The following is a 27,101-nucleotide window of genomic DNA, read 5'->3' as shown; positions in this document are numbered from 1 at the left end:
GGTAGAGTGTATTGCTTCGCAGTCTCTGCACACGGTTTGCTTAGCAAACCAACGACGCTAGCCGTATAGCAAATCTCACCATCTTTCTGTATCCTCACGCTCCCTCATTCTCTTCATGCGCCACCTCTTCTACGAGGCATGCCTAAGATTATGCTACTAGATTTCTGCTTCTACTTCTTAGGTTGACCCGTACACTTATAGCATCGCACTTCCCTACCGTACTGATTAGGGCCGCAGATTGTGTTGCGCGAATGGCAGCAGGCTCACAGAAAGCCTTAGCAGTATCACTCCGTCCGAAAAGCTGTACGTGGTAGCTGAATTATGAATTGAAAACGCTGAACGCTTAAAGCGCAAGACTGGACGAAAGACACCCATAGAGCCTAACGCAATCGCCTGAATGCCTGCACCCAAGACTATGTATCATCATCCCTCGTCAACCATCAATGCCGTCCCACAAGGCCGTCGCCTATTTAATCATAACATCAAAGCAAGTGCTCCACCTAGGCTTGCCTCCATACTCCCAGACCCACACCATCATATGGCGACCCTTCTCCATATCCTGGGGCATATCAAGTGTCATCCAGTTGCCCTTGTCCAGCATACCCTGAGTCGGACTCTTCACGCTCTTATCCTCGGGCCAGATGAAAGCCTCCTCCGCAAATCCCGCCTCCTTCAACTTATTCTTCTCTGCAAACTCCTCAATGTCCTTGATCTCCGCCTCCTTCTTCCCCTTCCAATACACCACCACCTTCCCAGGGTCCCCTCCATCCACATTCGACCCACGCGAGTGCCCATTCCCGCCAAACATGAGCTTAATACTGCCCCCCGGCTTCGCCGTTGCCATGCCCGCCTTCTCGTCCTCAAAGTACGTCGGGCTGCGCTGACTGGGGTGGCACGCGTTCGTGTCGCCCTCCCACGTGCGCGCCGCAATATCCCACAGGTAGTTGCTCGACTCGTCGATCCAGTTGCCCGGGTTGTGTTTTGCGCGCGGCCAGCCGTGGCAGAAGACGGCGAGCCCGGGCGCGAAGGTGTCGACGTACAGGTCGCCGGGTGCGCGGTACTCGGACGCGTTGCCCTTCATCCAGTCGAGGATTTTCGCGTTGTCTTGGTCGGTGCAGCCGAGCCAGGAGTGGGCGGCTGCTGTGGCTGTGAGGCCAAGGAGGAAGGGGAGTGGACGGATCATGGTTTGTTGTTTGTGTGTTTGGTGTTTGGAGGGTCGATGTAAGTCTGTTCTGCCGATCTTTTTGTCTCCATGGTGCGCTCTTTATGCGGGTTTGTTGTCACATCGATTGTGGGAATTGAAGTGGGTAATCGGACTTCGTGGTTCGGGGTTGGGGGCACAGCGCTGTACCGAGCGCACATTGAAAAACTTCAAACGACGCCACACCTTCAAGATGCACTGTCTGCTGCCAAACCAACGGATCTGAAGTAATCAAATTACCACAATTGTGATTGGGGACTGAGAACTGTGCTGTTGAAGTCCGGAGAGGCTGTGCTGTGGTTCGTGCATGGTTTGGCCCTGGTGACACTGACCAGAGGCGGTAGATCTCGACCATCTTGCTTCAATGAACTAGTGTGTGAAGCTACCTACTTCATAGCAAATCTGAAGATCAATGCATCAACTGCATCTGGTGTTGTCTCTGCATCAAGTCTGCTCCATTCTGTGAGCCTTAAATTTCTGTGAGAACCAGCATGGAGGGACTCAACGTAGCAATGGCGCAGTGGTGGCCGTAGTCGTATCACAAGACTGACCATATTCTTTTAATTTTATGTCTCCTGTCGCAATGCGTGAGGTTTCGCTTCAGATGTTTGTTTGAAGGTTGATCAAGTCGGGGTAAGCTGACGCGAAGTCCGTTGCCAGGTTTGGCCACCGGCCACATGAAAGCCGAGCATTGTACGACTGCCCATGAAGAACAGGGTAGAGAAAGCGACGAACCAACAGCTGCAATTGAGTCACATTGATTAATTCTTTGAGAGTCTGAGCTGAGACTGTGCGTCTAGATTATCTAAATTTTGATCGTCAGCCAAAAGTGTGAATCATAATGTTCATGCTATGCGAGGAATTGGAGTGGAATGAAAAGCTTTGTTTTGCTAAAGATATGTCTCGTGTCTTCGTAATGTATCTTGTAAAGGTAGGTTGTTTCATTTTGAGGCTCTCTTGTAATTCCCCCGTAGGGTTGGACATCTCACAGACTTTCTCTTGTCCCGACTTCCCATTGCAGAAACTTGACATTTGCCTGGTAAAGTTCGTTATCATAGTATCTTCCTCCAATCGCATAGTCGAGCAATAGTCTCGCGAAGCCGTCATCTTGCCGTCTCAAAAGGCGGCAGAATTCTTCGTCGTCCCTTCCAAGAACGTACTGCACGAAACATGCGTTCATGAGAAAGCTGGTAGCATATGCGATATCCTCAACATCTTTGACAGAGGGGCTGATGATGAATCCTAGTATCGGTGAAAGATATTTCGATTTCGAAGGGTCTAGAACTGTGATGAGGTAGACAAAGGTGAGTGGGTTATCGACTTTTGCAGACCGAAGCGATGCTCTGATTTGGTGTTCTCGGTCCTGGCTCAAGCGAATGTCGCTCAGGACAATGATAGTCCTGCGTCCCACTCGTTCGCGATCGATTCGGTAGATCGCGGTCTCTGCTTGCGGTCCGTTCCGCTCATGCGGAGTGTCCTCCACAGTATTGATGTCAATTTTAATGGCAGGGTTCGCGTTGGTCGAAACCAAGTGTCGGTTGAGACAAGCGACGAAATGATTGCGCAAGCTGTGGGTCGCCGTAGGGACGTAGTCGGATATAACGGCAACTGCGATATCGTCTGCTGCGCTCTGATTGCTTCCTGGTGTTGTCGTTGGATGTTGCGCAGCTTTAGACCCAGAGCCATTGGCGATGAAGGCCTTAGCGCAGTCCGTGCCGAAACGGTGCGCTAGCTTGTCATCCCCGAAGACGTAGCGTTGGTAGTCCTTGATGTTGAGGGGGAAAGTCACTTCGTCGTCCCCTGTGATTTGGTGGAGGGCGAAGACATTGTCAACCATCGAGCTGTAATAGCTCTGCTCAGGCGTGGAACTGAAAACATCGAAGGAGCCATCGGTGGGAATTTGAGGGCCATCCGAGGTGTGCTTGGCAGCGTCTATCGTGTAGCGGAAGCAGCTGCAATCGCTTTACACAGCCCCGTCACGTGAGCGCTATGCCTTGAAATTGTATGCAGATCCAGGGGAGAAAATGCCGCAAGACACGCAAATTCTGGGCCCTTCCACGGATCGTGCCTCGAAAAGCTGTAGCGGTAGGGCTACAAACGCCACGGCCCTGCCGATCGCATCAGGTATCAAGATTCAGGTGCGCTCACGACCTCCCAGTATCTAATGCATTGTAGCGGCGTGCGTCGAGTACCCGTCCATTCGATCAGGGATTATGAGAGCGAGAGTCAATGATGTGGTCACTTCAAAGGCGCCCGAGTCAAAGAGCGGTGACGTTGCCGCACACTGACAAGATGGTGTACCGGTAACTGCCAGAAAACTCCGAATTGCCCGCCGCCAGCGGGATTCTTGCGCAATATCGCGCTTTTTGATGAACTGCCATTAGCCATGTCTTTCAAAGATGAGCTCTTGGCGTTCGGGGAAGCTTTGAAGTCCTAAAAGGTAGAATGTCCATGCAAACCCAGATTTTGTATTGTGTAACTATCCGTATCGTATATGCCGTGGACCGTGAGAAACAAGCGAGCGATCTGGCGCCAAGCTTAGCAGCGGAAAGCTTGCCACCCTTGTGCCGTGCTGATCTCATCGCTGCAATCGGCCCTTGAACCACTCTTCAATTGCAACTTGTGCATCGTCTTTCTTTGCCCCAGCGACCGCAGTGTCGAACACTGGCGCCACGTGTTGGTGCTCGGCTGACTCGACAAATATGACCCGACTGATATCGCCACCCCCATGTGCCCAGCCTGCCTTGAAGGTCGTCTCCAGCTCACGTATCGAATCAACGAAAACCTCGTAGCCGCCGCTCCACACAAAAACATCACTGACGACCTGGTCCATGCTGTTCCACCATGACGCAGGGTTGAGGCAAGCCTCGGTATAGGCGTCTCCTCTGGAGGCTAGTCCTGGATCAGCTTCAGGATTGGAGGTGTCCGCTTTATCCAGAAATATAGCACTCCATTTGCGCAGTGCGGCGGGATTGAGAATGTCTCGAGGCCCGTGTGTCTTGTAACTGGGATAGTCTGTGCTGAAGCTGACCCACGGACTGAGGAGAAGAGCCCCGCCCAGAGGACTCTTGAGCTCCAATGCAAAGACATCTGGATGAGGATGTAGTATATGCGAAAGCAGAGAGAGTGCCAGGTTGCCGCCTGCGGAGTCACCAGCAAGGAATATACTCGATGGAGAGCGGCCGCTTTCGTGAACGAGGTGTGCGAGAACTATAGCTGCTTCTCTCAGTTGCGTGGGGTACGTAGCTTCAGGAGCCAACGTGTAAGCAAGCACCAAGACTGAGACATTGTTTCTAGCGCTGTTCAAATATGAAACCAATCCGTCGAGATGTTGGAAATTGCCCTGATTCGCCGGCAAAACATATGCACCACCATGGCAGTAAAGAATGACAGTGTCTGCGTCGGGCTCTCCTATCCAATGCGCAACAGCTCTTCCATTCTCGGTGTCGAGGTGAAGTGTTTTAGGCGCTAGGCCTTGAGGCTTGCAGTATCGTTTGACATATTCGTCGCTGGTTGTGCCGATCAGGAATCGGGCATCCGCAATGGAAATACAACCCATCACACAGCGTACTGCAGCGCCGCGAACATCCTGGCCTAGTGTCGATGCTCGAACTTTCCGAAACGGGTATGTTGTGAGTCGGTAGATAGCCGTGGAAACTGTCGGCCTATTAGCTCCCAATCCACTCGAGGACAGCAGACACCACTGACCCACATTAGCAAGTAACCACCCAATGCGGAGGTAGCTTGCAGAGCCATACACAGCCTTCAAAGACATTTTGGCAGTGGTCAGAGTTAAAAAGAAGGCACAATTCACGGAAGCCGCACTATAAGGTACTTTCTTGAACCACCTGATTTCTAAGTTCGCGGGAAAGCGAGAGACCGAGCAGCGGAGTCGGCCTTGTCAATTACTGCCAAGATCTCCGAACGCCCCACTACCTAGCCTTCAGCTTTTGTGAGCGCGCTGGCTAATTGGCGTAGATGTGCCAATGATGGCGCAGCTTGAGGATCAGTTGCCGCAAAGCGAGCAATAGTGGTTGGCCCATTAACAGGTAGTGCCCATCCGTGCTGAAAAGTGCGTGTCTTCTGAGCTTACCATACATTGGTGAACACCAGACAGATCACTCATCTAACAGCTTTTTTACACACTAATTGCACCGCCGTGGCAGATTGACTGAGTTGTGCGCCGACTCCTATGTTCACAGATACTAGGTATGGAAGCTAGTGCCAGGATGTTCCCACCGCGTAACCCACGAACCATGCTCAGTCGAGACGACATTAATATAGACACTGTGTTTGTATAGCTTCAGATAAACCTGTGTCTCCACAGACCAAATATGCAGATCGTTGGATGTCCGTTCATGAGTTCGATATGATTCGCTCACAGCCAAAGTCGGTCCACATTTCTACAAACCAGGCCAGCATTCTGCAGGCAGATCAGGCTACATGGAACAAACATACGTAACTGCTTCTTGCCAAATTCTAAAAAAACCTTGGTGAATACACTACTTCTCTGTAAGTCTACCGCAAGACAGCATATCCGGCGTGCTAAGCTTCTATGGATTCTGATAACAGGACGTCCAAGGCGGAAGGACGATGAAGACGCTGCAAGCGAAAGATCTGGAAGTGGAGGAGAGAGGAAGCAAAACTAATTCCTGCGAATCCTTCAGAGAGAGGGTGAATGTTGTGAAGAAGATACTTCATGTGCCAATGAATTATGTCCTTTCAGCCTGGCGTAGGTGCAATGGTGGCGCTGCGCTAAGAGGACGTCCTTCAGCCTTTCAGGGAAGAAGTTTTCAGTCATAATCGGTAACGTGAAGGCTTGAGCAAGAGCCCAAAAACTATTTACTGTCACTGCACAATAAGCTGGTGGCACGCGGAGCTTCACAGCACCCTCCTGTCTAAAATACACGAGCAAGCTGATGAGTATTGAGTAACTCTTTGCAGGCACTACAGTTTGCTACAAATACGCCTTCGAAATCTCCAGTTCCCGTCGGTACACCCATTACAATTTAACACTTTGACTGCAGCGGAGCTTCATCTTCTTCGCATTTTCCTAACAATCTGGAGTCTGTTACCGTCCAGCATCATCTGTACATGATGGAGGGCGGGCGCTGCATTCGGATCAGACTGCAGTTGTATCCGAGAAAAGCACACTCGACATGTGAACGTCACTGTACATTTGAGCAATACAACATGCGAGGGGATACTACGGAAGTGTGATCATTTTCCCGCCTCTTGAAGGCTGGACGAGGTGCTTGAGGGTGTGGTCTTCAGCCTTGCGGCTCCGGATTGAAGGTCCAATTGGTCAGTTAAACGATTGTGGCTATCAGACTCGAAAGGGTGTGGTAAGCTTCAGCCTGATCATCTTGATCTATTCTCAGCCTTCTCAGTAGATCAGGGTGATGGGTACTCTGCTTACCAATGCAGAACTTTTAATATGTCCTTTGACGAAACCTCGAGAGGCTTGAAAGCCTCTCCAGAAGCCCTTTGTGTACTTTACCCCCTCTTCTTCTGCCACTATGTGGGAACCCTTTGGGAAAGCCCCGGAAAACAATACAGCCTATTGGCAAGAAGGCCCCAAAGTCAGGGGAACTTGGAGTATCCTGTCATCCTGTCTCATCACTTTGACACTCTGTGTCTACACTTCACTCCATTTGAACATTCCAGAGCATGGCAGGACGTACTGGCACCAATTCTGGGAGAAAGCATGGTGGGTGGTTCTGGGAATAGCAACGCCTGAATTTGTGAGTGATGTTTTACCGAGTTTGAGAATCGCAATTGACCACTAAGATTGCGTATACCGCTATGCGAGAGTCGCTCTTCGCTGGCTATCTCGACCACGACATGCAAAAAGCCTTGAAAAACCAGACGACACCTTCAAGTTCTTCGCAAGGCTTCCAAATGGAGTCCAGGGGTGAAGCCACAGACTCCCGTCGAACTAGTGGACAATCTGGTCATGTAAGGGTTACAAGCAACCTCACACGGCCGACACCTAATCCACTCATTAACGCTGACACACAATTGAGCGGCCATCGACACTGGATATCGCGGCGAAGACACCCATGGACAAGGGTCCACAGCTACTTCGCCCTTATGGGTGGCTTTGCGCTCGACACCAGTGAAATGTCGATCAACATATTCGACGAAAACCAGACGCGGGGCACACTGTGTGTTTCGGTGCTTTTGATGATCGCTCAGACGATGCCAAAGTTTATTCCCGACATATCACAACGGGAGATTCGAGATAAGAGTAAGGCGAATGCGCTTGCAAAGTTTCTAGTCTGCGTACAAGCAAGCTGGTTCTGTGCTCAGATGGCTGGGCGTTTGGCGACTGACGACAATCCTATCAGCCTACTCGAGCTGAACACTTTTCTCCACGCGATCTGTTGCTTGGCAACGTATGGAGCATGGTGGCATAAGCCGCTCGACATTCACGAACCGGAACTGATCGATGCCTCCAAGCAGAAAAACCATCGATTTTATGCGCGATTGTGCCTCGGAAGAAAGCTGCACTGCAGTAGGCTCAATGGCAGCTTCACTGCCATCATGGAACGTGGCCCCCCTCCTGATGGTCCCCCTCCTGGTGGTCCCACAAACCCACAAGCTCCCAAGGAAGACTATACTTTTGCGTTCAGGTCAAAAAGATGTCACCCAAGACGTGAAACGAGCTATACAAGAGCTTGATGAGGATAGGCAACATATAACACTTCGACTGTATGACCAGCAAGCCTGCTTCGGCTACTATCTCAAGATTTCACAGAAACCCGCGGTCAATACTGTTTATGCGGAGTTGAAATGGGCTGACCTCGAATGTCTCAGACTTGCAGACGAACTGATCTGTGCCGGTGAACCGGCCGTCCAAGAACATCCTCAGGACGCATGGAAAGCAGAGTGGGACTCCAAAGAGCAGTTGGAAGCCTTCGTTGAACACGCCTCCATGGTCAAAACCCCCGGCGGGCTCACACGTTTGACGCCACCTATGTCCGTCACGAACTCCAAGTTCTTAGGAGGGTTGTTCTCTGGTTTCAAAACCCTGGATCTCGTACTCTGGTTTTGCCTGTTTGCTGCTAGCGCGATCTATGGGGGTGTACACCTTTTCGCATGGAACGGTCCGTTCCATACTTCTAGAGAGCAGTGGATGTGGAGAATCTCCTCTATTATCGTGACATGCCCTATCCTATTCTTTCCTTGTCTCCTTATCGTCGTACACGTGATAGCCATCACTACTGGTGATGAAGGCTCTCGAGGCGAGACAATGGGACAAGTAGCCATATTTGTTACGTTGCTTACTTTTGTGCTGGCACACAGTGCTGCAAGAGTCATTCTCCTGGTCGAGTGCTTTATCAACCTGAGTCACCTTCCTCCAGAAGTATACAAGGAGCCAGCGTGGAGTCGATACATCCCCCATTTCAGTGCTGGTTGAATTCCCATGGAAGTTGCAAACAGAGAGGTACCCTGACCTAGTGTAGACCGAGGACTTACGAATCATTATAAGGACTGTTCAGTTTCTTTCTGTATTTGGACAAAAAGACTCCACGTGCCCCAGCAATACTGCATGTGCAAAAGATGCTCGGCGTTTTACCGCCGAACGGCTTATCATCACCATGCTCCCCTCCGGCGATCCATCACCGGCGCTACGACGCCATCCAACACACATAAGAAGCAAGCGCCCACAAGCCTCCTCCCAACGCATCTAGAGTCTACACTTCGTAGACCTAACAAAGAAGAGCAACTGTCACACCAATCCCCACGAGCACAGCACGATCCCCAACATGGACCGTCCCCCGTCCCCCATATTAACCCTCCTCGCAACCCACCTCCGCGTATCCGCGACCCTTCAAATCAACGAACGCGTCCAGGCCCGTCTCCAACAAGGACACAAGGTGGTCCATCTCGGCTTCGGCGAAGCCACCTTCCCAATCCACCCGCGCATCGCCGCCGCCCACCGCGATGCATCACTGAACACCAGCTACGCGCCTGTCGCTGGACTGCCGGGGCTGCGCGAGGCATGTTACTCTGTTCTACCAGAACTGAGTCAGGATTGCTGACGCTTGGACAGGCTATTGCCCGATTCCAGACGCGACGCCTAGGTGCCGAAGTGGCGCCCGAGCAGGTCGTTGTCGCGCCGGGGTCGAAGCCGCTGTTGTTCGCGCTGTTTGATATACTGGCGGGCGATGTGTTGTTGCCGCGACCGTCGTGGGTGAGTTATGAGCCGCAGGTGCTGCATGCGGGCAAAAGGGTATTTTGGGTAGAGACGAGTGAGCACGATCGGCATGCTATCTCGGGTGCGTTTGTATTTGTGTGTAGCTGATAGTGACATTGGGCTGACTTGTGCCTAGAGAGTGCGCTACGCGAGACATACGAAGGTGCGGTTAAAGAGGGCGCGCGACCGCGTGTGTTGCTGGTCAATAGTCCGTCGAATCCGACGGGTGGCGTGTATAGCCAGGAGAACATAGATGGGATTGTGAAGTTTTGCGAAGAGTTTGGAGTTACGCTGATCAGTGATGAGATCTACGCTGATATCTTCTATGGGAAAGAGCGGCCCTCGAGCCCAGGCGCTGGCGGGAAGCTCAACAGCGGGAATATCATTCTTACAGGCGGACTGTCAAAAGTGAGTGAAGATCGGGTGTTGGTTTAACCAGGCTAATATTGGTAGACATACTCTGCAGGCGGCTGGCGAGTTGGGTATGCTGTGTTTCCAAACAACGACTTTGGCAAGACCGTACAGGCGGCGATTCTGGCTTATGCATCCGAGTGCTGGTCCGCAGCTTCTGCACCAGCGCAGGAAGCAGCGACAGTTGCGTTCGACACATCGCCGGAAATGGATGTGTATCGAACTCAGGTCGCTGCACTCCACAAACGTTGTACACTCGAACTGTATCAAGCTCTGAAAGATTGTGGCCTTGATGTCCCTGAGCCTCAGGGTGCGTTCTACATCTACCCGTCTTTCCAGCCTTTTGCAGAGCAGTTGCAACGGATTGGCATCAAGACGAGTGCAGAGCTTAGCACCTGGCTCATCACTGAGTGTGGCATCGCAACTTTGCCTGGCTCGGCGTTTGGCGAAGATGACCAAGGAGTTCCGGGAGGGAGATATCGCCTTCGTATGGCAACGAGCTATTTGTATTTCCAAACCACTACCAAACGCTACGAGCTGGGCCCTGAGCTTTTGGCTTCAGCTGTAATTGACAAGGAACCACCAAGGCTACCTTTATTGCAGGAGGCAATAAAGGCCTTGGAAAGTGCAGTTGCGAAGTTAAGGGTATCGTAGGCTGGAGTATGGACATTCCAATAAATCAGTTTCCATCAATATTTTCCACGCAGGTTGGCTCACCTGTTGATAACTTGGATAAGTCTTAGTATTAAACTGTCTCCTTCCTGGATTCTGATATTAGATGCCAACTTGCTCTTGTATAAGCCTGGTATTTGATCATTGATGCCTAAGCAACAAATCCCAGAAGTTTTGGTCAGGATCAAAGCCCATCACATCTCTCATCAGTTCAAAATGGCTCTCCGAATTTACTGTACCGTCTGTCGGTTCAGAGCCATCCTGCACCGGCCAACCGTCCAGGGTTAGCCCCGCAGATGACTGCCATGGCTCAGAGATTTCTTGCGGCGCCGTTATCACATCTGCCAGAAATCTCAGCGTATCGTTGACTGCGCGCTCAAATTGCGCCGTCAGCGTTGAGAGTAAAGGTTCGTTCCAGCGTTCATTCATAATCGCGAGGCAAACGCAGCACTGTCGTGTCCATGCGGGCAGTTCTAACAGAACAAGCGACACGTCGGTCAGGCGATTGAGCTGTCCAGCGCTCATACGAGCAGTGACTAACATAGTCAAGCCGGCGAAAAGAACGCCCTGCACAAGCATCCACGACAGAGGGACACAACTGTGCTGGAGGACACGGAGGATGGCATCGACGTAGGCGCCGGCGGAGTGAAGACACTTGTCTACGGATACTCGCATGGGATTGGGGCACAGCGGACTTGTGCGGTGTAGAACAAATGTCGTGCTGTGATAGAGACGCATCCAGAAGCTGGTGAGATCAGTAAGTCACGTGTCCTGCGAATGTTGTGGGGCATACTGGTAAGGATAAGCAAGCAGGGCGTCTCCGCTCAGACCCAAAACGTCCTCCTTCCACGCGTCAAGTTCTTGCTGTAACTGTGAGATCTGCGCCTGGGCTTCTGCTGTGCCACTGATACTGCTGTTGGCACCATAGACCTTAGCAACGATTCGGCTTTGTATACGTCTGTGTTTGAAATGAAGAATGCTCGTGGCGGAGGCATCAGTAAGTGTGGGCAATCCAACGGTGATGTGCTCTTCCCCGATTGAGGGTGGACGGCCCAGATTATACGCGAGGCTGATCTCAACACTGTACACTGTCCAGAAGAGCCGCTTCCGTTCTTCTTGAGCAACTTGGGGCATTCTGGGATCCCGTGAAGAAGTGTGTATCCCGAGTTCAACGGCCAGCTAAGACCTGTTAGTGTTATCCAGAATATCATAGTCAAACTTACTCGCATTGCACTCCCAACTAGTTGCCATTGATTCGTTGCAACTGACCCATGCATACTGTAAATCGAAAACAAGAGAAGTATCTTGATGAACGGGATGCTGGGCACGCGGCACTTGGTCCCAGCGTTCAGGTAACTCAAAGCCTTGCGACACAACGCTGCTGAGTCTACGTCTGCGACCTGCAGGTTTTCGCTGCGCAGTAGTCTTACCGTACTATCTTGATTAACAGCCCCCAGCGCCAGAACCAGATAGAAAATCGGAAGTTCCATATCCTGTTCAGGTGTTCGTTGAGACGTGCAAATATCCGAGTCTAGCATCGCAGAGCATCTTAGTACCAGATCATGTAGAGTCGCTCCGTCTAGCACGGAATACAATGGCTCTATCCAAATGCGATAGGATCGCACTAAAAACTGGATGGTGGCCAAAGAAAGCAGTGGTGGTTCAGCATCGCCCCGAGGAGCGTCGAAGGTAGCTGCAGGTCTAGAACTGGCGCTGTCAAGTTCGTTTCCCAGACTTGATAGCTGTGCAAATGCGTTCGCGTACAGCGCGAAGAAGATACCGCTCGAAGGGCCGAGATATCTCATATCGCCCGTTGCATTGAGAGCCACAAGGCTAGCTTCCGGTGCTCCTTCGGTCGCTACAGAGGCTTCTGTGGTATCTTGTGTACCGGCGTTAAGAGGGAGTGGGAGCAGACCATCTGATTCTGCTGTTTGGTCACCGGCGTGTTGCACTGAGCGCGGACGCAGTGACGTTCCAGTTGGGATATCTGCACATGATATGTCAAAGTGTTGCTGGAGCTGCTCCTCGAGCCAGCAAGTCCGTTGCTTGTAATACTTTAGAGCCCTGATCTCGTCAGTGTGAACAAATCCGTTCTCGTGCATGTAGCACGTAAGGCTTACTCTGCACTGTCCTTATTCCTCTGTCGCCGATAGGGGATACAGTCGACACGATTACGCAAGCAGTTCTGACACTCTGGGTACCCGGGACACTTCAAGCCTGTCAGCATCCGGCCATGCATCAAGGCTGGGTCGGACATCCTACCCGGATCTTCTTGTGGTGGCAGCGTTCACAAGTCCGCACTGTGAGGCTAGCCATCGCGTATTTATTCAAGTTCCACAATCCAATCGGCTTAGGAGAGATGGCATTGATGCGTTGCGTGGCGAGATACCAGCTATCTGGAAGGAAGGGACGTGATGTATAGGACGGCGACTGAAGCGCCGAGCCAATCAGGAGAAGTGCGCACATGGAGGTTCGGCGTTTAGTCGCCGAACACCATCCCAGCAACTGCGTGTATGAGGTCGGCAGGCGCGACGTCTCCGAGCTACATACTCAGCGCCTCAGAATTGCTTACTCTGTCTGTATCTCCGGCCATGAACCCACAAAAATATTACAAGCACTTCATCCCCCTTGAGTCCAACCCAGTCGTCTTCACCGAGCTGATTCACAGGCTCGGCACCACGCCATCGCTATGCTTCCAAGACGTCTTGTCTCTGGATGATATAGACCTACTTGGCTTCATCTCACGGCCGGTGCATGCCATGGTCCTCGTGTTTCCTACAACCAAGGCGTACGAGCGGCGTGTCGAGGTGGAAGACGGGGAAGTTAGGGACGTTTTGGACGGAGATAATGTGGAAGATGTGGTGTTCTTTAGACAGACAATCAATAATGCCTGCGGGCTGTATGCGGTTTTACATGCTGTCTGTAACGGAGCTGCAAGGACTAGCATTGGTGGGTCTCATACATAGTATGGAGTCAGTGCTGACCAGAATAACAGAGCCTGAGTCACTCATAGATCGGCTTTTGGAGAAGTGCCTCCCTTTGCCACCCAGAGAGCGAGCGCTAGCGTTGGGAGATGACGAGGAACTGGAGCGAGTCTATGCTGAGGTGGCGTTGGAAGGGGACACTGAGGCTCCATCGAATGCAGAGGACGAGGTCGACTTCCACTACATTGCGTTCGTCAGGTCGCATATCAACGGCCATCTGTATCAGCTGGACGGCGACCGAAAGAGGCCTCTCAAGCTGGCATTGCTCGAGGACAGGGAGGATCTTCTATCAGAGAAGTGCTTGACTGTGATTCGCAGTATGATGAGTGCAGATGGAGACAGTCTAAACTTCAGCTTGATGGCTCTGGTTGGCCAGACTTGACCAGCAGAAGTAAAACAAGCAAACAGAGGTGTAGGTAGCCAAGGAGTCACACTCATCATGGAAGTCTCCTGAAGAGTGAGGAAGTGTGAACTATGAAGGACCTTGATTTGTTCTTGCAACGACCACTGGAACAGCAAGCTGGACCAGCAGAAGCACGAACCGGAGTACAGCCGCATGCACCGCTCCGACGCAAGACGCGACGTTGTGGGATGCTCCCGAGGGACTCGTTGAATGTCCGAAGACCAAGTGGCTGGCGCGCGGGTTGCGTCCTACAGATTCACTCGCGCCTCTGTATGAAGAGGGCGAAAGGGTGTTGGAGTGAAGTTTGAGCGCGGCCGAAGATTTCATATGCAAACGCCAAGGCCCGGTCACGCTAGCACCCGACCCCAGCTCTGACATAGATTCGCGAGCTCCAGCTACACCGTCCGACTCGAGCGACTGACGCCTGTCGCCTCCCACCATTTACGACACCGCGCATTTCTCTACGCTGACCCTCACGAACACCTCCAAGACACGTAACCGCGAAGATGACGAAAAAGCGCAAGAGATACCCCGACCTAAACCAGAAGCTCGAGCGCCCATGGTGCTTCTACTGCGAACGCGACTTCGACGACCTAAAGATTCTAATTTCACATCAGAAGGCGAAACATTTCAAATGCGACCGCTGCGGACGGCGACTGAACACGGCCGGAGGTACAAGCCTCACATATTGCTCTGCATAGCACATCTGACATGCGCAGGTCTGTCGGTGCATATGAACCAAGTCCACAAGGAGAATCTTACACATGTCGAGAATGCCATCGGCGGGCGACAAGGCCTGGACATTGAAATCTTCGGCATGGAGGGCGTCCCCGCCGAGATACTCGATCAGCACAACCAGCAAGTGACGCAGAAGCACTTCGCCGAGGAGGCAGAGCGCGCGCGCGTAACCGGTAACCCGGTGCGCGGCGAGTACGCCAACGGGCAAGCGCCTCCGAACACACGCAAGAAGATCTCCGAGTCCCTCGACGAAATCGAGGCGCGCGCCGCCAAGTACCGCCACGACAGACAAAACGGCATCCTGCCTGCGCCCGTCGAGGTTGTTGCGCCGCCGAATCCTGTACGCACCGCTGCTGCTACATCTAGAATTACCTCGCTGACCGCGCAGACTCCTCCAGCCGCCTCGTACGGCGCTCCGCCTGCCCCCTTCGCCGCGCCCGTCTACCAACCCCCACAAGGGTTTCCCACAAACGGCGCCATCCCGCCCCGCCCCGGTAGCCTCCCTGGCCAACCCGCGGCGCTGCCTCCGCGCCCCGGCGCCGGCGCGCCCGCGACTCTCGACGACGGCGGGGCAGGCGAGCCGGTCGGCGAGCGCAAGGAGGACAAGAAGAGCAAGAAGAGCGCAAATATCAAGCTTGTGTTCTTCGATGATTTTGTGTCGCCCGAGGAGAAGATGGCGCGGTTACCGCGGTTCGCTGTGGCGGGCGGCGCATAGGAGACAGACGCAGGGACGTGGATGTAAGGCGAGCATATGCATGATTAACATGTAGACTTGCTAGAAAGCAACAAGGCGAGTAAAGCGAGTAAAGCTGTCGAAAGTAACGCAGATTCATGCTCATTACCACGTACTCATCATCGCACTCAAACGCTGTATAATCGTATCAAACCTGCCCTCTTACGCTACACTATGCACTTGGTATCATATCATAACTCACATCCCCTCGTACTCCTCCAGCTCTTCGCCCTCTATCTCCTCGTCTTCGTCGTACTCCTCGCTCTGCTGGTCTTCGTCCTCGTCACTATCCCCGTACTCATCATCGTCGTCCCTCGCCCACTCATCGCGCTCGCTAGACGCTAGTCTTGCACCTGCATCGACAGTGTCAGGCATGGGATCGACATGGAGGAGACTCGTATCCAGATCCTCAGCCTCAGCGTCACCATCATTATCATCAGACCCCTCCACCCGCGCAAACACCACACTCTTCCCACCCGCCCCGGCACCTGCTGCACGCTCACTCGCACTCGCACTCGCCGCCCGCCGCGGCGCCTCAAGCACATCCCCGTCCCACGGCGCGCACTCTTTCACCACCACCCCGCACCGCAGACACACCCAGCCCTCGCCCTCCTCGGCCGCGACCCGCTGCGCCACGCATGCAAAACAGTACACACACTTGCACGGCAGCGCGGCATACGGATTCGTAATGTCAGTCGCGGCAGAGCCCACCACGCCGCCGCCGCTGGGCGCAGCAAGCAAGTCGGACTCACTCGTGATGGTCGGGTTCTGGTCGCGGTAGCAGATGGCGCAGGTGCGCTCCGGCAGGAACGCAAGCTCGCCGTGCTTCTCGTCGGCAGCGGCGTCCTCATCAGACGGCGGCGCGCGGCCGATGAGCGATAAGAAGGTGCCGCGCAGGCGGCGCAGTGTGCGCGACAGAATGCGGCGCCAACGCGCGATGCCGACGAGCGGCAGCAGGAAGAGCAGGAACTCGGTGAAGGCGTGCCACACGAGCTGGCGGTTGAGGTACTCGAAGGAGACGTCGCGCGAGGTGGCGTGAGCGGAGGGCGCGAGACGTAGGCGAAGGAGTCGGTCTGTGAGGGTTCTGTAGCGGCCGTTGAGGAGGAAGACGAGGAAGGAGGCAAGGGAGGCGATGTCGTGCGCGGTGCTGAGCGAGGTGGTGAGGTGGGTGAGGCGAGCGAGATTAGGGGGCTCGGGGTGTGAGGGATCGTCGCTGGCGGCGAGGTAGGCTTCCCACTTGCTCCAGGCGTAGCGGCCGCCGACGGTGATCAGGCCGTAGGCGGCTTTCTGCCAGGGCTTGGGGGGTGGGCGGTTGGGTGCGGTGGAGCGCGCGTCGGTGTAGCGCAGACCCTGTAGATGGGCGCCGTAGCTGGCATTGTTGTTCCAGATGCTGAGTTTGAAAAGGACAGCGCGCAGGGCGAGCAGGATCTCGGCGCCGTATGTGTCGGTGATGTGGGTGCCGAAGTACTTCAGGGCCTCGCCAACCTGGGCGCGCAGCAGTTCCAGCAGCTCATCGTCAAGCAGCTCGGCGTCGACCTGACCCACGCGGAACTCGGGACGTGTCCCCTCGCGGCCCCGGATGGCGGTCCATGTGTTGAGGCCGGCGGTGCTCAGGCGGTCGAGGGGGAATGGTAGGCGCGTGAGCGCGCGTGAGGACCGAGCCTCATGTTGTGTGCGGGCGGCGGCGGCGCGTTGGGCGCGGCGGGCGGCAATGCGTTCCTGGGCCGCGGCGAAGTCGGCGGCGGGCATTGGGGGCAGCGGTTACTGTGGCATCGCTGGAGACAGCAGAGCGCTGGTGATATACTGCGTGCAGGCGATGGGGTGATGCGATGTACGGCGGGCCGAGGTCGAGTCTACCGCAGCGCGCGGCAGGTTTAGCCGAGCGAGCCAGGGTCCGTCGACGTGGGGCGTCGCGCATGTGGCAGCTGCCAAACATGGAAAGTTGGAGCTTTCAGCGCCACTACACGGCGATACACGACGACGCGGCCTGGGTGAGCGGGCTCCTCTGATCGCAGTCTTCTCTTGACAGTCTCTCCTGCCCCAGTTTCTGGCCTGCCAAGTCTGGACTCCACCATTGATCATTCGAGACGCTGCCCCACCACTCACCACCACTGGCACCACCATGAATCTCGAGTTCGGCATAGAGGTGCCTGGCGAGGCCAATCCTCTCACCGAGGGGATTCTTTTCCATGTTCTACGCTCAGCATCCTCCTCAGACCCACAGCAGGTCCAGACCGGCACCAAGCAGCTACAACAGTGGGAAAAAGCGCGTGGTTACTACCCACTGCTCCAGACGGTCTTCGTAGACAGGTCGCTGCCACTTGAGGTCCGCTATCTTGCTATCATCCAGCTCAAGAATGGCATCGACAAGTACTGGCGCAAGACGGCGCCCAATGCCGTGATCAAAGAGGACAAGGCCACCATACGGGCGCGTTTGCTCGAAAGCGCCGTCAATGAGGCCGACTCGCGCCTGGCGCTGCAGAACGCGTTGGTAATTGCGAAAATCGTTAGATACGAGTTTCCAAACGACTGGTATGGGTAGCAAAACTGTATATCACCTACGCTAACACCGTCAGGCCAGAGCTGTTCCAGCACCTGCTCCAGATCCTTCGCGCCTCGACCGACCCGAATGCCTACCGCTTGCAGCTACCTCGCGCACTCCTTGTCCTTCTATACATCGTGAAAGAGCTTTCGACCGGTCGTCTGACGCGCACGCGCCAGAGTCTGCAGTCAGTGGCGCCAGAGATTTTCGCTGTTCTCGGCACAATTTACGTGAACAAGGTACAGGCATGGCAGTCGTTCTTCCGCGATGGTGGAGACGACGAAGGCGGTGCTATTGAGAGCATTGAACACAGTCTGATTGCCATCAAGACCATTCGCAGACTGCTTATCGCAGGCTTCGAGTTCCCAGGTAGGGAGAAGGCTGTCCAGGAGTTCTGGACGCTCACTCGTACTCACTTTGGAGAATTCTTTCAGTATGTCTCGGCTGAGAACTCGCCGCTCGGAGAAAGCGTGCAGAAGCTGATCGAAAAGCACTTGATGCAGCTCTCCAAACTCCATCTGAACATGGCCCTTACCCACCCTGCCAGCTTCGTGATGCTACCAAACTCTCTAGCCCTCGTGCGCGACTACTGGGGGCTACTTGCAAGACTAGGTGAGACATGGGGCTCCAAGTCGTTAGACGGTGCGAAGATCGGCACAGACGGCGACGCCGAAGATGAAGCGCCCATCAATGAGCGACTCGGTTTGAAGGGTTTGCTATTGATACGCGCATGCGTGAAAATGGTCTTCTATCCTACGCAGACCTTCAAGTATAAGCAGCAGCAAGAGAAAGACGAGCGAACCCACGCAGTGCAGGCCGTCAAGCAGGAGCTCCTCACGGATGACCTTGTGCGCGAGATGATCTCGACACTCGTCACACGCTTCTTCGTGTTTCGCCCAAGCGACCTGCGCATGTGGGAAGAAGAGCCAGACGAGTGGGAGAAGATGGAAGAGGGTGCGGAAGACTGGGAGTTCGCCATTCGTCCCTGCGCCGAGAAGCTATTCCTAGACCTCGCAAAGAATTTCAAAGATTTGATCGTCCAGCCGCTGCTCCAAGTCTTTCACACCGTTGCCAGTGAGTCCAACAATGATTAACATGCCCTCATACTGACGATAACAGCACCGGACAACGAAGACATCCTTTTCAAAGACTCCGTTTACACAGCTGTTGGTCTCGCTGCCGATATCCTACACGATCAGCTGGACTTTGATGCTTTCCTCGAGAATACTCTCGTAGCGGAAGCAGGCAAGCAGAAGCCCGGCTTCAATATCATCCGTCGCCGAATTGCCATCGTCATATCGCAATGGATTGCCATCAAACTCTCTAAAGAGAAGAAGCCGATTGTGTATCAAATCTTCCAGCACCTACTGGACACAAGCGACCCGCTCAACGACCAAGTTGTGCGCGTCACTGCTGGCCGGCGGTTCAAGGACATTGCCGATGAGTGGGAGTTCCATGCTGACAACTTCTTACCATATGCACCGACTACCTTGGAGAGATTGATGGCACTGGTACAGGAGGTTGACCTGCCCGACACGAAGATGGCGCTGCTCAGCACCATCAGTATTGTAGTCGAGAGGCTGGAGCATCATGTATGTCTGGCTCCCATGCGTGAGATTAGGACTGACATTACAGATCACACCCTATGCGAATAGCATTGTCTCTCTCCTCCCGCCTCTGTGGGAGCAGTCTGGCGAAGAACACCTCATGAAGCAGGCCATTCTTACTCTCCTAGCTCGCCTGACCAATGCGATGAAGGCCGACTCGCGCACCTTCCATGTCTCTTTCCTGCCTATCATTCAGAGCGCCATCGAGCCCGGGTCCGAGACTCAGGTATATCTCCTCGAAGACGCACTCGATCTTTGGGCATCGATTGTGGCGCAAACACCATCTGCACCAGAACCAACACCCCCAGAACTTCTCAATTTGCTTCAATATCTGCTACCTCTCTACTCAATGGACAACGAAACCCTACGCAAAGCCATTGAGATCACTGAAGCCTACCTGCTCCTCGCCCCCGCCGCCGTGCTGGCCGATAATTTCCGCCCCGCGCTGCTCCAAGCCCTGGCAGACCTACTCGGCAACCTCAAGCCCGAAGCAAACGGCGTCCTAACGCACCTCGTTCAATGCGTGATCCGCGGTGCCGAAGGCGTCGGCGGCGAGGCCGCCGTCCGCGTCCTAGCCCAAGACCTCATCTCATCCGGCTTTTTCGCCAAAGTGCTTGATGGTCTGCACGGTGCCTGGTCCCACCACCAATCACACGGCCCGTACCGCGAACTACCCTCGCGCGCTGTCGATGGCGTCGTCGAAACCGACTACTTCACAGTGCTTGCGCGCATCGGCCTCGCAGCGCCCTCAATCCTGCTCGACGCCCTGTCCAGCGCCGCCCCCGACGGCCTCGAGAAGCAACTTGACTGGCTGCTCGAGGAGTGGTTCAGCCACATCGAGAACATCGGCGACGCGCCTAGCAAGAAACTTATGACTCTCGTGCTGACCCGGTTACTCGAGACGGCGCAGCCGTGGGCCCTTGGTCGTCTGCAGAGTTTCATGGCGCTGTGGACTGATGTGCTGGCGGAGCTGCTCGATGGCATGGATGATCGTAGCGTGGAGTACGTACCTTCTCACAACCCCCTCATGAGCCCTCCTGATTTTTGAATCCACAACTAACAGTCACAGCTCGCTCTACTGGCCCCCCGAGCCCTACAACCCCACCGAGCCCGAAGCCCCCGAGGACATTCGCAAGCGCGAGCTTCTCTACTCGGATCCTGTGCATCAACTCAATCTCGTCGCATTCGTGCGTGAGCACATCCAACAGGCGGTGCAGGCCAGCGGCGGCGAGCAAAGGTTTCAGGAGGAGTGGTTGGCGCGGGTGGATAAGGATGTGTTGAAGGGGTTTGGAGAGCTGGGGATTATGTGAGGGGGGTGTAAAAGGTGAGCGAGTGAGCGATGGGTCACCCGTCTTCTGAGGTGAGGGTGGAGATGAAGAATTTAGATAGCGAATTACCGGATTTACAGAGGGTCTGGTTCCTTCCCCTCATCGGCGCAGAGCGAAGACATCATTCGTTCAATCATCAAGATCCACTTCAGACCTTGCAACCGGCACCTGGAACCTCTTCCTTCCTGATACGTACCAATCCACAAGTGCACCGAGAATCACCGCTCCCGTGACAGGGCCGGCGTAGTTCATGTTGACCGCATCCACAGGCACAAACGCCGGGAACGGCAGCCACACAAGCATGAACCCGAGATAACACAGAGCCGCCACATTGACAGCCGGTCCGGCGCGACTCAGCCTGAAAGGACCCCATGGGATGGAGCTTGCATGCGTCCTCGACAACCGCCGCATCAGGAAAAACAAAATCGGGAAGAAGTAAGATATGTACAGCCCCAGCACCGGCAGCGAGACAAACGCGTTGAACGCAGTGCTGCTCCCGATATTGATCAGCGACAGCAAGCACAGACATGCCGCGAGTAACAGCAGCCCATTCGCCGGCAGCCGGAGCTTGGGATGTATTCGCGCGAACGTATTCGAGAACGGCAGTCCGTTGTCCCTTGAGAAAGCCCATAGCAGTCGCGACACAGACGCGAAGCAGTTGAAAAAGCTGATAAACCCTAAGACCGCAATCATGGTGACGAAGAAGTTGGTCGCGGTCCTGGAGCCCGTGGCTTGATGGTAAACTTGCAGGATGGGAAGGGGGCTGGCGAGGACGAGCGCCGTGTCGCCGATTGCGAAGAGTACGGTCAGCATGAAGACGAACTGCATGAGAGCATTGAGGATCACGGAGGTTATCATCGAGCGTGGTACTTCGAGGCGCGCTTTTTTGACTTCGTCCGACATGTGGATTACGCTGTCGAAACCTAGAGGCGAGATGGGTCAGCATTGCGGTCTACAATGATGGCGATCAGGGGCTTACCAGTCAGTGGATAAGTCACGGAGAGTAGCCCTATACTCCAGGCTACAGTCAGGTTCGTCCATCCGCTGACGTCGTTGGTCAAGGTTTGGAACACGTACTCGACTGTACTCCGCTCTGCAAGAACCAGAAGCGTGACGATGCTGGCGATGAACATGACGACGTTCAGGATGGCTCCCAAGTTTTCAAGCGGCACGACTGTCCGTTTGAACCAGAAGTTGCTGAGGAACGGAAAGATCGTGGTGCCCCACATGAGCAACGTGAAGTACCATCTTTGCGGCTTATAGTCCGGGTAATTGAAAACCGCAAGTCCTGAGATGATGTTCGCGACGAGTGCAGCCACAGACGTGCACGAGCAGATCCACGCAAACACCGTGATCCATCCTGCACAGGCAGTCAGCCAACTCGCCACAGTCTAGACAGTGCGAGTGAACAGCTCAGAACGCACCTTGCATCAGGCCGAAGAACGTCTTCCATCTCGGCGCAAACGCTGCAGACCAACGATACTGAGCCCCGACTGTGGGATCACTGACTAGCTGTCAGACAACCAGCAACATTCGCAGATTGTCGTATCTCATACATAGATGCCATCTCCGCCAGCGAGACCGCAACGAGCGTGGTCCCAGCGCCGGAGAAAATGCTTCCATACACCATAGAAGCAGGCCCGCCATTCACAAGGGAGAGCTGCATGGTGGTAATTGAGCCAACCCACGATGCCAGCAAGACGAAGGAGAAACTGGTTGCGGTGACTCGGTTGATGTATTTCTGTTTCCATGGTCAAATCGATGTTGGTTGCGATTGGCCGGATGTGTGTTCACCTCGAGCGACTGATGGTGCTCCGCGCCATCTTCCAATACCTCTTGTTCGACAGTCCCTTTGACATTTTTCTCCGCGGCGATCAACTCGTCGTCTCTTTGTGTGGCCATTTCTTGAGGCGAGGGGTACGGCGAACTGTCGTTGAACGAATGCGGGGGGCAGGGAGTACATGCGTGACGTCTTATAGTCACAGCAACGCCAATCCGCACCATTTATAGGTCGCACATTGGCGTGAGACGGTACCAAATCTCGCAGCTCTTGCATCCAGTAAAGAGGAGCGAGCCTGGATAACAGTCCGGGTGCAAGATGTGATCATGGCGAAGTAACCCTTGTCTTAATGTGTTCGGATGTGCAATTCCCCTATTCGCGAAGTAGTTGGTAGGTGTTCTGAAACGAGACAGGATTCGTCTGCTGAGTTGAATAGGAAGGACGTAGAGGGCTTGAACGGCACTTTTCTGAGGCTTTCGAGCCGGTGTCCTGTGACAAGTCACACTGTTCGGCAGTGAACTTAACCAGGCCACCTGAACTGTTGATAAATGTTGAGATGCAAACAGCGTGCAGGGTGATACTTTGGATGACTGGCAGCTGCGGCTCCTGCTTGCGTTGTACGAATCACTTTTGCGAGGGCAGATGCATCTGTGTTACGTGCGTCACCGCCGAACACGAACGTCTACAATGAGAGGAGGGCAAGGTGAGACTCTGCATATGATATTGTCCCCTGGCTGACACCAATATGCAGTGTGACTGTAAGCTGTGCTTGTAATGATATAAAGCGACATGCGGGACGAGAATGGATGGTGTGAAGCGATGCAGATTAGTATTTAGTTGGAGGAGGAGCGGCCGGGTAAACGCCACTGCATTTTCAGCTGAACAGTTCCGATTGGGACATCAGCGACGATGAATACTTAGACGAGATCGAGGCTAGAGGTGATAGGGCACTTCGATGATGGGGCAAAATATATTTATGTAATCTCGCAGGGCTCCCTCACACTGCGTCACAGCCTTCTCAATAGATCATCGCACACCAGGAGGCTTCCCGTAGGTCTCCTTCTGGCTCGTGGCAGGTTTCCACTCGAAGTGATGCTTCCCCTCCATGGGCTTCTTCACATTGGCGTCCTGATCACCCTTCTTATCAAACATATGGCTGCCAAAGTAGTCCAGTTCCGCCTCGTAGAAGCTGGTCGGCAGGTCTGTGCCGGTGGAGACCTTGAAGTACTCCAGACTTGCACTCAGCGCAGGCACAACCTGATCCGTTTCCACTGCCTTCGCAATAACTCGTCGAAGGGCGGGAAAAGAGGTCTTGATATCATTGGCAACGACTGAGGAGAAGTTAAGGTTCAGGTCATCGGATGACGGATTGTTTTTGAGTACGGGAGCAAGGATGTTGTCGGAGATGTAGTCGGCTTGAATGATGCAGCCGGCTCGCCAGATTTGCCAAACTTGCGAGTAGTCGATCGACCACTGGTGTTTCTCATCGGCGCGGGCAATGATGTTCATACCCTGAATGTAGCTGGCGAGACAAGCTGCGTACGTGGCTTTGCGAAGATCTTCGAGAAAAGTCTTCTTTTCTGCAATGTCGTTCAGCGCCATAGGCGGGAAGCCTCCATCGAATGTCTTGTTTGCGCGTTCGCGATCACCGCGGTAGGCCGATGCGAGGCGCAGTGCGTGAGCCATATTTAGCGTGAAAGCAGGTACGTGGAGTTCAATTGCTTCGGTGTTGGACCAGATCCCTGTGCCCTCCTCCCCTGTGATATCTTGCACGACCTTATCAAGAACTTCGGAGATGATCAGTGGGTGCTCTTGGTGTTCTGAATTTGGGTCTTTTCCAGGTTCACGCTTGTGAGAGAGATCTGCGCCTATTGAGACGAGAAATGTGCCTTGCTGTATGTTGTGTAAGCATGCATAGTGTGGTAGAACTGGAGGACTTACCAGTTCGCCTGACGCGTTCCATTCCTTCAACACGTCTCCGATTTCCTCATAGCCAAGACCCATCTTTCGCATGATGCCCCAGGCCTCGCAGATGGCGCTCATCATACCATGCTCGATGCCGTTGTGCACCATCTTGACGTAATGGCCAGCGCCACCCTTACCAATTATACCCACACACGGCTTGCCCTCTTTGTCTTTTGCGGCGACCTTCTGGAGAAGTGGTAGGATCTCCTTGAGCGCAGATACGTCACCACCAGGGCACATGGATGGACCAGCTCGGGCTGCTTGATACCCGCCACTTACACCGCAACCGACGTAGCGTACTCCTGTATCCTTGCACTTGTTTTGTCGTCGTTCGGTGTTTGCGAAGTGCTCGTTACCACAGTCGAGGATAATATCTCCCTTGGAGAGTTTGGGCATCAAGCCTTCGAGGACTTTGTCACCAACACCACCATGGGGTAGGGAGAAGACTAGTAGGCGTGGCTGCGAAAGCGATTTGCAGAGTTGATCGTAGTCTTCGTCGGGTGTCAGCGACGAGATATTCGTCTCTGCTGTTGAACTATGCGTACCTGTGTGCTTCTTGAGCTTCCCATCATACCCGGCCTTCTCAGCCTTCTTTATCAACGTATCCATGGCCTCTTCAGATGGATCTGAGAGATTGACATGAACACCGTCTTCTGCGAATAGAAGAGCCATGCCTCCACCCATGCTACCACAACCAACCATGGCAATCTGCTGCTGTTAGCCACTCTTATCTACCATTGCACAGGCAAACCGACCGAAACGAATTTCGACATAGCGTTAGTGTGCAATTTCAGCCTCGAGCTGTCGTGAGCGGTAGGCTATCAGAGATGCAGACAGGAGGACCAAAATGAAAAGGTATACGAGGTTTGAGAACGCGGGAAGAGTAGGATCTTGATAATGAACCAGACTGTCGAGGAATCTAAGCATGGCCGCAGTGACTTGACGCAAAGTATATAATGACACAAAACACAAATCGCCAGACGACAGAGTGACGTCGAGTGTGGGGTAGTAGTGTGGTTCTATTGCAGAGCTTTGACAAGCGTGCGGACCTCAGCGATTGATCAGGGAGAAGAGCGATGGCTTGGGACCTGGAGGCCACAGATGCGGAGAGGACAGTAAGGACACCATCTTTTTGGCGCTCCCACGTTGTCTGATGCCAGGTGGAATGGACTCCGTTGGCGTTGTTGAGGGCTTGGAGAGGCGTTCGGCGGAAAAGGCCCCGGAATGTCAGTTACTTGGCGCGAGCTACTTGGCGCAAGCTACGCGGAAAGCTTGACCATCATCTCGCCCACAACGACCCACCTGCGGCCAACTCAAAGCTCACCACCACCTCCTACCACGAACACCTGACCGAAACTCAATTCCCATCATGGCTGACACAGAGATGGAAGTCGATCAGGTCGAGCAGCCCGAGGCCAGCTCCACCGAACCCAAGGTCAGCGACGCGCGCACCATTGCGGGCGCAACAGCCGTGCGCTCAATCGAGGGGTGGATTATCATTGTCACAAACGTGCACGAGGAGGCTACAGAGGAGGATGTGCAGGATATGTTTGGCGAATTCGGTACCATCAAGAACCTGCACATGAACCTAGACCGCCGGACAGGTTACGTGAAGGTAAGCGCGCCCACATGCGCCCAGGCCTCAATACTTACACAAGCCAGGGATATATCCTCATCGAATATTCTACTCTCGACGAAGCGAACGCCGCCATCAAGGGCGCCAATGGTGAAGAGCTTCTTGAACAGAAGGTCACTGTCGACTTTGCCTTCGTTCGACCCCCACCAGCGAGCAAGGGACGCCCTCGCGACCACGATAAGCGGTCGAGCGGACGTGGTGCAGGACGAGCGAGAAGCAGGAGTCCTGGTCGTGACGGCTCGGATATGGAGGATTAGACAACACAAGGCGCTACGGTTGGAAAACCCCCACATCAAAATACAGACAGGAAAGCCGCATCATGGGGAGCAACGAGCCCAGGACTCGCATGAAATCTTCGATGCTGAAGGAGCGAATGAGCAAGCGTTGGAGTTGAATTGAGCTTCCCCGGCCTGTCTTTGACCACGACAGGACGGGTCTTTCTTTCTTAACTTGTAAGCATGCCGTAAGTCCGATGCTGAACACCGCTAACAGACGCAGGCACCATGATGTCCATTTGCCATGCACATTGAGATTTCGCTTTGACGTGACAGTGCGCAGCCGACCGCCTTCAGGCTATGGGGCTTCCTCGGTCTCACACAATTGCGAGAGGCTCACAAAGTGATAGAAGGATCAGTGACAACGGAGATGAACATGATGTGTGCGTTCGAGTCTGTGTGAACTGAGGTCTAACATAAGCTCCGACGGTACAGATTAAGGATCCATCGATACGAAAGTGGCGCAAATGCTGACATTCTGATATCAAGGCAAGTGTCAGGATCGCAGCCTGCATCATCATAAAAATGCAGTAATCGTGCTCCGAGCACGCCGTTGCGTTCCTTGCGCCAAGCCAGTAACCGACTGCCGATTGGCTAGCAGATATCGATAACCCAACCACCTT

The 27,101-nt window shown here is 54.0% G+C and overlaps 12 protein-coding genes across 12 annotated transcripts; 5 read left to right on the top strand and 7 right to left on the bottom strand.

Moving 5' to 3' along the window:
* Positions 1-423: 423 nt before the first annotated feature.
* Positions 424-1,183, bottom strand: C7974DRAFT_432096 (uncharacterized protein; the record flags this gene model as incomplete). The annotated part of the gene is made up of 2 exons (XM_046144826.1): positions 424-466; positions 531-1,183. 2 exons carry the CDS (start codon positions 1,181-1,183, stop codon positions 424-426), a joined length of 696 nt encoding a protein of 231 aa, XP_046000589.1.
* A 688-nt stretch (positions 1,184-1,871) lies between these two features.
* Positions 1,872-3,409, bottom strand: C7974DRAFT_134427 (PRTase ComF-like protein). The gene has a single exon (XM_046135445.1). The coding sequence runs from the start codon at positions 3,036-3,038 to the stop codon at positions 2,187-2,189; it is 852 nt and encodes a 283-aa protein (XP_046000588.1). The 5' UTR covers positions 3,039-3,409; the 3' UTR covers positions 1,872-2,186.
* C7974DRAFT_134440 (Alpha/Beta hydrolase protein) lies at positions 3,409-5,262 on the bottom strand. Its single transcript, XM_046135446.1, has 2 exons — positions 4,910-5,262; positions 3,409-4,858 (listed from the first exon to the last, which is right to left on the bottom strand). Exons 1-2 carry the CDS (start codon positions 4,974-4,976, stop codon positions 3,780-3,782), a joined length of 1,146 nt encoding a protein of 381 aa, XP_046000587.1. The 5' UTR covers positions 4,977-5,262; the 3' UTR covers positions 3,409-3,779.
* Positions 5,263-7,727: 2,465 nt separating this feature from the next.
* Positions 7,728-10,469, top strand: C7974DRAFT_410521 (pyridoxal phosphate-dependent transferase; the record flags this gene model as incomplete). The annotated part of the gene is made up of 5 exons (XM_046143476.1): positions 7,728-8,310; positions 8,915-9,180; positions 9,261-9,486; positions 9,541-9,812; positions 9,858-10,469. 5 exons carry the CDS (start codon positions 7,728-7,730, stop codon positions 10,467-10,469), a joined length of 1,959 nt encoding a protein of 652 aa, XP_046000586.1.
* A 79-nt stretch (positions 10,470-10,548) lies between these two features.
* C7974DRAFT_134343 (fungal-specific transcription factor domain-containing protein) lies at positions 10,549-13,097 on the bottom strand. Its single transcript, XM_046135444.1, has 5 exons — positions 12,750-13,097; positions 12,608-12,696; positions 11,711-12,551; positions 11,281-11,666; positions 10,549-11,232 (listed from the first exon to the last, which is right to left on the bottom strand). Exons 1-5 carry the CDS (start codon positions 12,951-12,953, stop codon positions 10,629-10,631), a joined length of 2,124 nt encoding a protein of 707 aa, XP_046000585.1. The 5' UTR covers positions 12,954-13,097; the 3' UTR covers positions 10,549-10,628.
* On the top strand, positions 12,981-14,238 carry C7974DRAFT_388773 (ubiquitin carboxyl-terminal hydrolase). Its single transcript, XM_046141305.1, has 2 exons — positions 12,981-13,436; positions 13,483-14,238. The coding sequence occupies exons 1-2, from the start codon at positions 13,001-13,003 to the stop codon at positions 13,851-13,853; spliced, it is 807 nt and encodes a 268-aa protein (XP_046000584.1). The 5' UTR covers positions 12,981-13,000; the 3' UTR covers positions 13,854-14,238.
* C7974DRAFT_388769 (RING-6 protein) lies at positions 14,236-15,517 on the top strand. Its single transcript, XM_046141304.1, has 2 exons — positions 14,236-14,546; positions 14,594-15,517. The coding sequence occupies exons 1-2, from the start codon at positions 14,381-14,383 to the stop codon at positions 15,325-15,327; spliced, it is 900 nt and encodes a 299-aa protein (XP_046000583.1). The 5' UTR covers positions 14,236-14,380; the 3' UTR covers positions 15,328-15,517.
* On the bottom strand, positions 15,518-17,131 carry C7974DRAFT_422098 (peroxin 2). Its single transcript, XM_046144319.1, has one exon. The coding sequence runs from the start codon at positions 17,092-17,094 to the stop codon at positions 15,544-15,546; it is 1,551 nt and encodes a 516-aa protein (XP_046000582.1). The 5' UTR covers positions 17,095-17,131; the 3' UTR covers positions 15,518-15,543.
* Positions 17,132-17,286: 155 nt separating this feature from the next.
* C7974DRAFT_330972 (armadillo-type protein) lies at positions 17,287-21,237 on the top strand. The gene is made up of 5 exons (XM_046139089.1): positions 17,287-17,877; positions 17,922-18,961; positions 19,007-19,479; positions 19,523-20,496; positions 20,564-21,237. The coding sequence occupies exons 1-5, from the start codon at positions 17,468-17,470 to the stop codon at positions 20,802-20,804; spliced, it is 3,138 nt and encodes a 1,045-aa protein (XP_046000581.1). The 5' UTR covers positions 17,287-17,467; the 3' UTR covers positions 20,805-21,237.
* C7974DRAFT_449650 (amino acid/polyamine transporter I) lies at positions 20,749-22,724 on the bottom strand (the record flags this gene model as incomplete). The annotated part of the gene is made up of 5 exons (XM_046145715.1): positions 20,749-21,745; positions 21,802-22,182; positions 22,247-22,326; positions 22,379-22,563; positions 22,617-22,724. The coding sequence occupies 5 exons, from the start codon at positions 22,722-22,724 to the stop codon at positions 20,952-20,954; spliced, it is 1,548 nt and encodes a 515-aa protein (XP_046000580.1). The 3' UTR covers positions 20,749-20,951.
* A 904-nt stretch (positions 22,725-23,628) lies between these two features.
* On the bottom strand, positions 23,629-25,239 carry C7974DRAFT_305337 (6-phosphogluconate dehydrogenase; the record flags this gene model as incomplete). The annotated part of the gene is made up of 3 exons (XM_046138025.1): positions 23,629-24,495; positions 24,544-25,058; positions 25,113-25,239. The coding sequence occupies 3 exons, from the start codon at positions 25,237-25,239 to the stop codon at positions 23,629-23,631; spliced, it is 1,509 nt and encodes a 502-aa protein (XP_046000579.1).
* Positions 25,240-25,936: 697 nt separating this feature from the next.
* C7974DRAFT_410513 (uncharacterized protein) lies at positions 25,937-26,460 on the top strand (the record flags this gene model as incomplete). Its single annotated transcript, XM_046143475.1, has 2 exons — positions 25,937-26,182; positions 26,230-26,460. The coding sequence occupies 2 exons, from the start codon at positions 25,937-25,939 to the stop codon at positions 26,458-26,460; spliced, it is 477 nt and encodes a 158-aa protein (XP_046000578.1).
* Positions 26,461-27,101: the final 641 nt, after the last annotated feature.

Source organism: Boeremia exigua, assembly GCF_020726555.1.
Source record: "Boeremia exigua strain MPI-SDFR-AT-0100 chromosome Unknown C7974scaffold_3, whole genome shotgun sequence".
In the NCBI taxonomy this organism is placed as follows: Eukaryota; Fungi; Ascomycota; class Dothideomycetes; order Pleosporales; family Didymellaceae; genus Boeremia; species Boeremia exigua.
Note: the sequence above shows the minus strand (reverse complement) of the source record. Positions and strands in the feature narration are given on the sequence as shown.

Excerpts from the sequence above, each read along its gene's own strand:
- C7974DRAFT_134427 (XM_046135445.1), bottom strand. The coding sequence starts at position 3,038 with ATGGTTGACAATGTCTTCGCCCTCCACCAAATCACAGGGGACGACGAA.
- C7974DRAFT_134440 (XM_046135446.1), bottom strand. The coding sequence starts at position 4,976 with ATGTCTTTGAAGGCTGTGTATGGCTCTGCAAGCTACCTCCGCATTGGG. Across the intron at positions 4,859-4,909 it reads GTGGTTACTTGCTAATGTGG|TTTCCACGGCTATCTACCGA; the intron begins GTCAGTGGTGTC and ends ATAGGCCGACAG.
- C7974DRAFT_134343 (XM_046135444.1), bottom strand. The coding sequence starts at position 12,953 with ATGTGCGCACTTCTCCTGATTGGCTCGGCGCTTCAGTCGCCGTCCTAT. Across the intron at positions 12,552-12,607 it reads AGGAATAAGGACAGTGCAGA|GGCTCTAAAGTATTACAAGC; the intron begins GTAAGCCTTACG and ends TGACGAGATCAG. Across the intron at positions 11,233-11,280 it reads CTGCTTGCTTATCCTTACCA|CTTCTGGATGCGTCTCTATC; the intron begins GTATGCCCCACA and ends TGATCTCACCAG.
- C7974DRAFT_388773 (XM_046141305.1), top strand. The coding sequence starts at position 13,001 with ATGAGGTCGGCAGGCGCGACGTCTCCGAGCTACATACTCAGCGCCTCA. Across the intron at positions 13,437-13,482 it reads AGCTGCAAGGACTAGCATTG|AGCCTGAGTCACTCATAGAT; the intron begins GTGGGTCTCATA and ends CCAGAATAACAG.
- C7974DRAFT_388769 (XM_046141304.1), top strand. The coding sequence starts at position 14,381 with ATGACGAAAAAGCGCAAGAGATACCCCGACCTAAACCAGAAGCTCGAG. Across the intron at positions 14,547-14,593 it reads GCGACTGAACACGGCCGGAG|GTCTGTCGGTGCATATGAAC; the intron begins GTACAAGCCTCA and ends TGACATGCGCAG.
- C7974DRAFT_422098 (XM_046144319.1), bottom strand. The coding sequence starts at position 17,094 with ATGCCCGCCGCCGACTTCGCCGCGGCCCAGGAACGCATTGCCGCCCGC.
- C7974DRAFT_330972 (XM_046139089.1), top strand. The coding sequence starts at position 17,468 with ATGAATCTCGAGTTCGGCATAGAGGTGCCTGGCGAGGCCAATCCTCTC. Across the intron at positions 19,480-19,522 it reads TCGAGAGGCTGGAGCATCAT|ATCACACCCTATGCGAATAG; the intron begins GTATGTCTGGCT and ends CTGACATTACAG. Across the intron at positions 20,497-20,563 it reads ATGGATGATCGTAGCGTGGA|CTCGCTCTACTGGCCCCCCG; the intron begins GTACGTACCTTC and ends TAACAGTCACAG.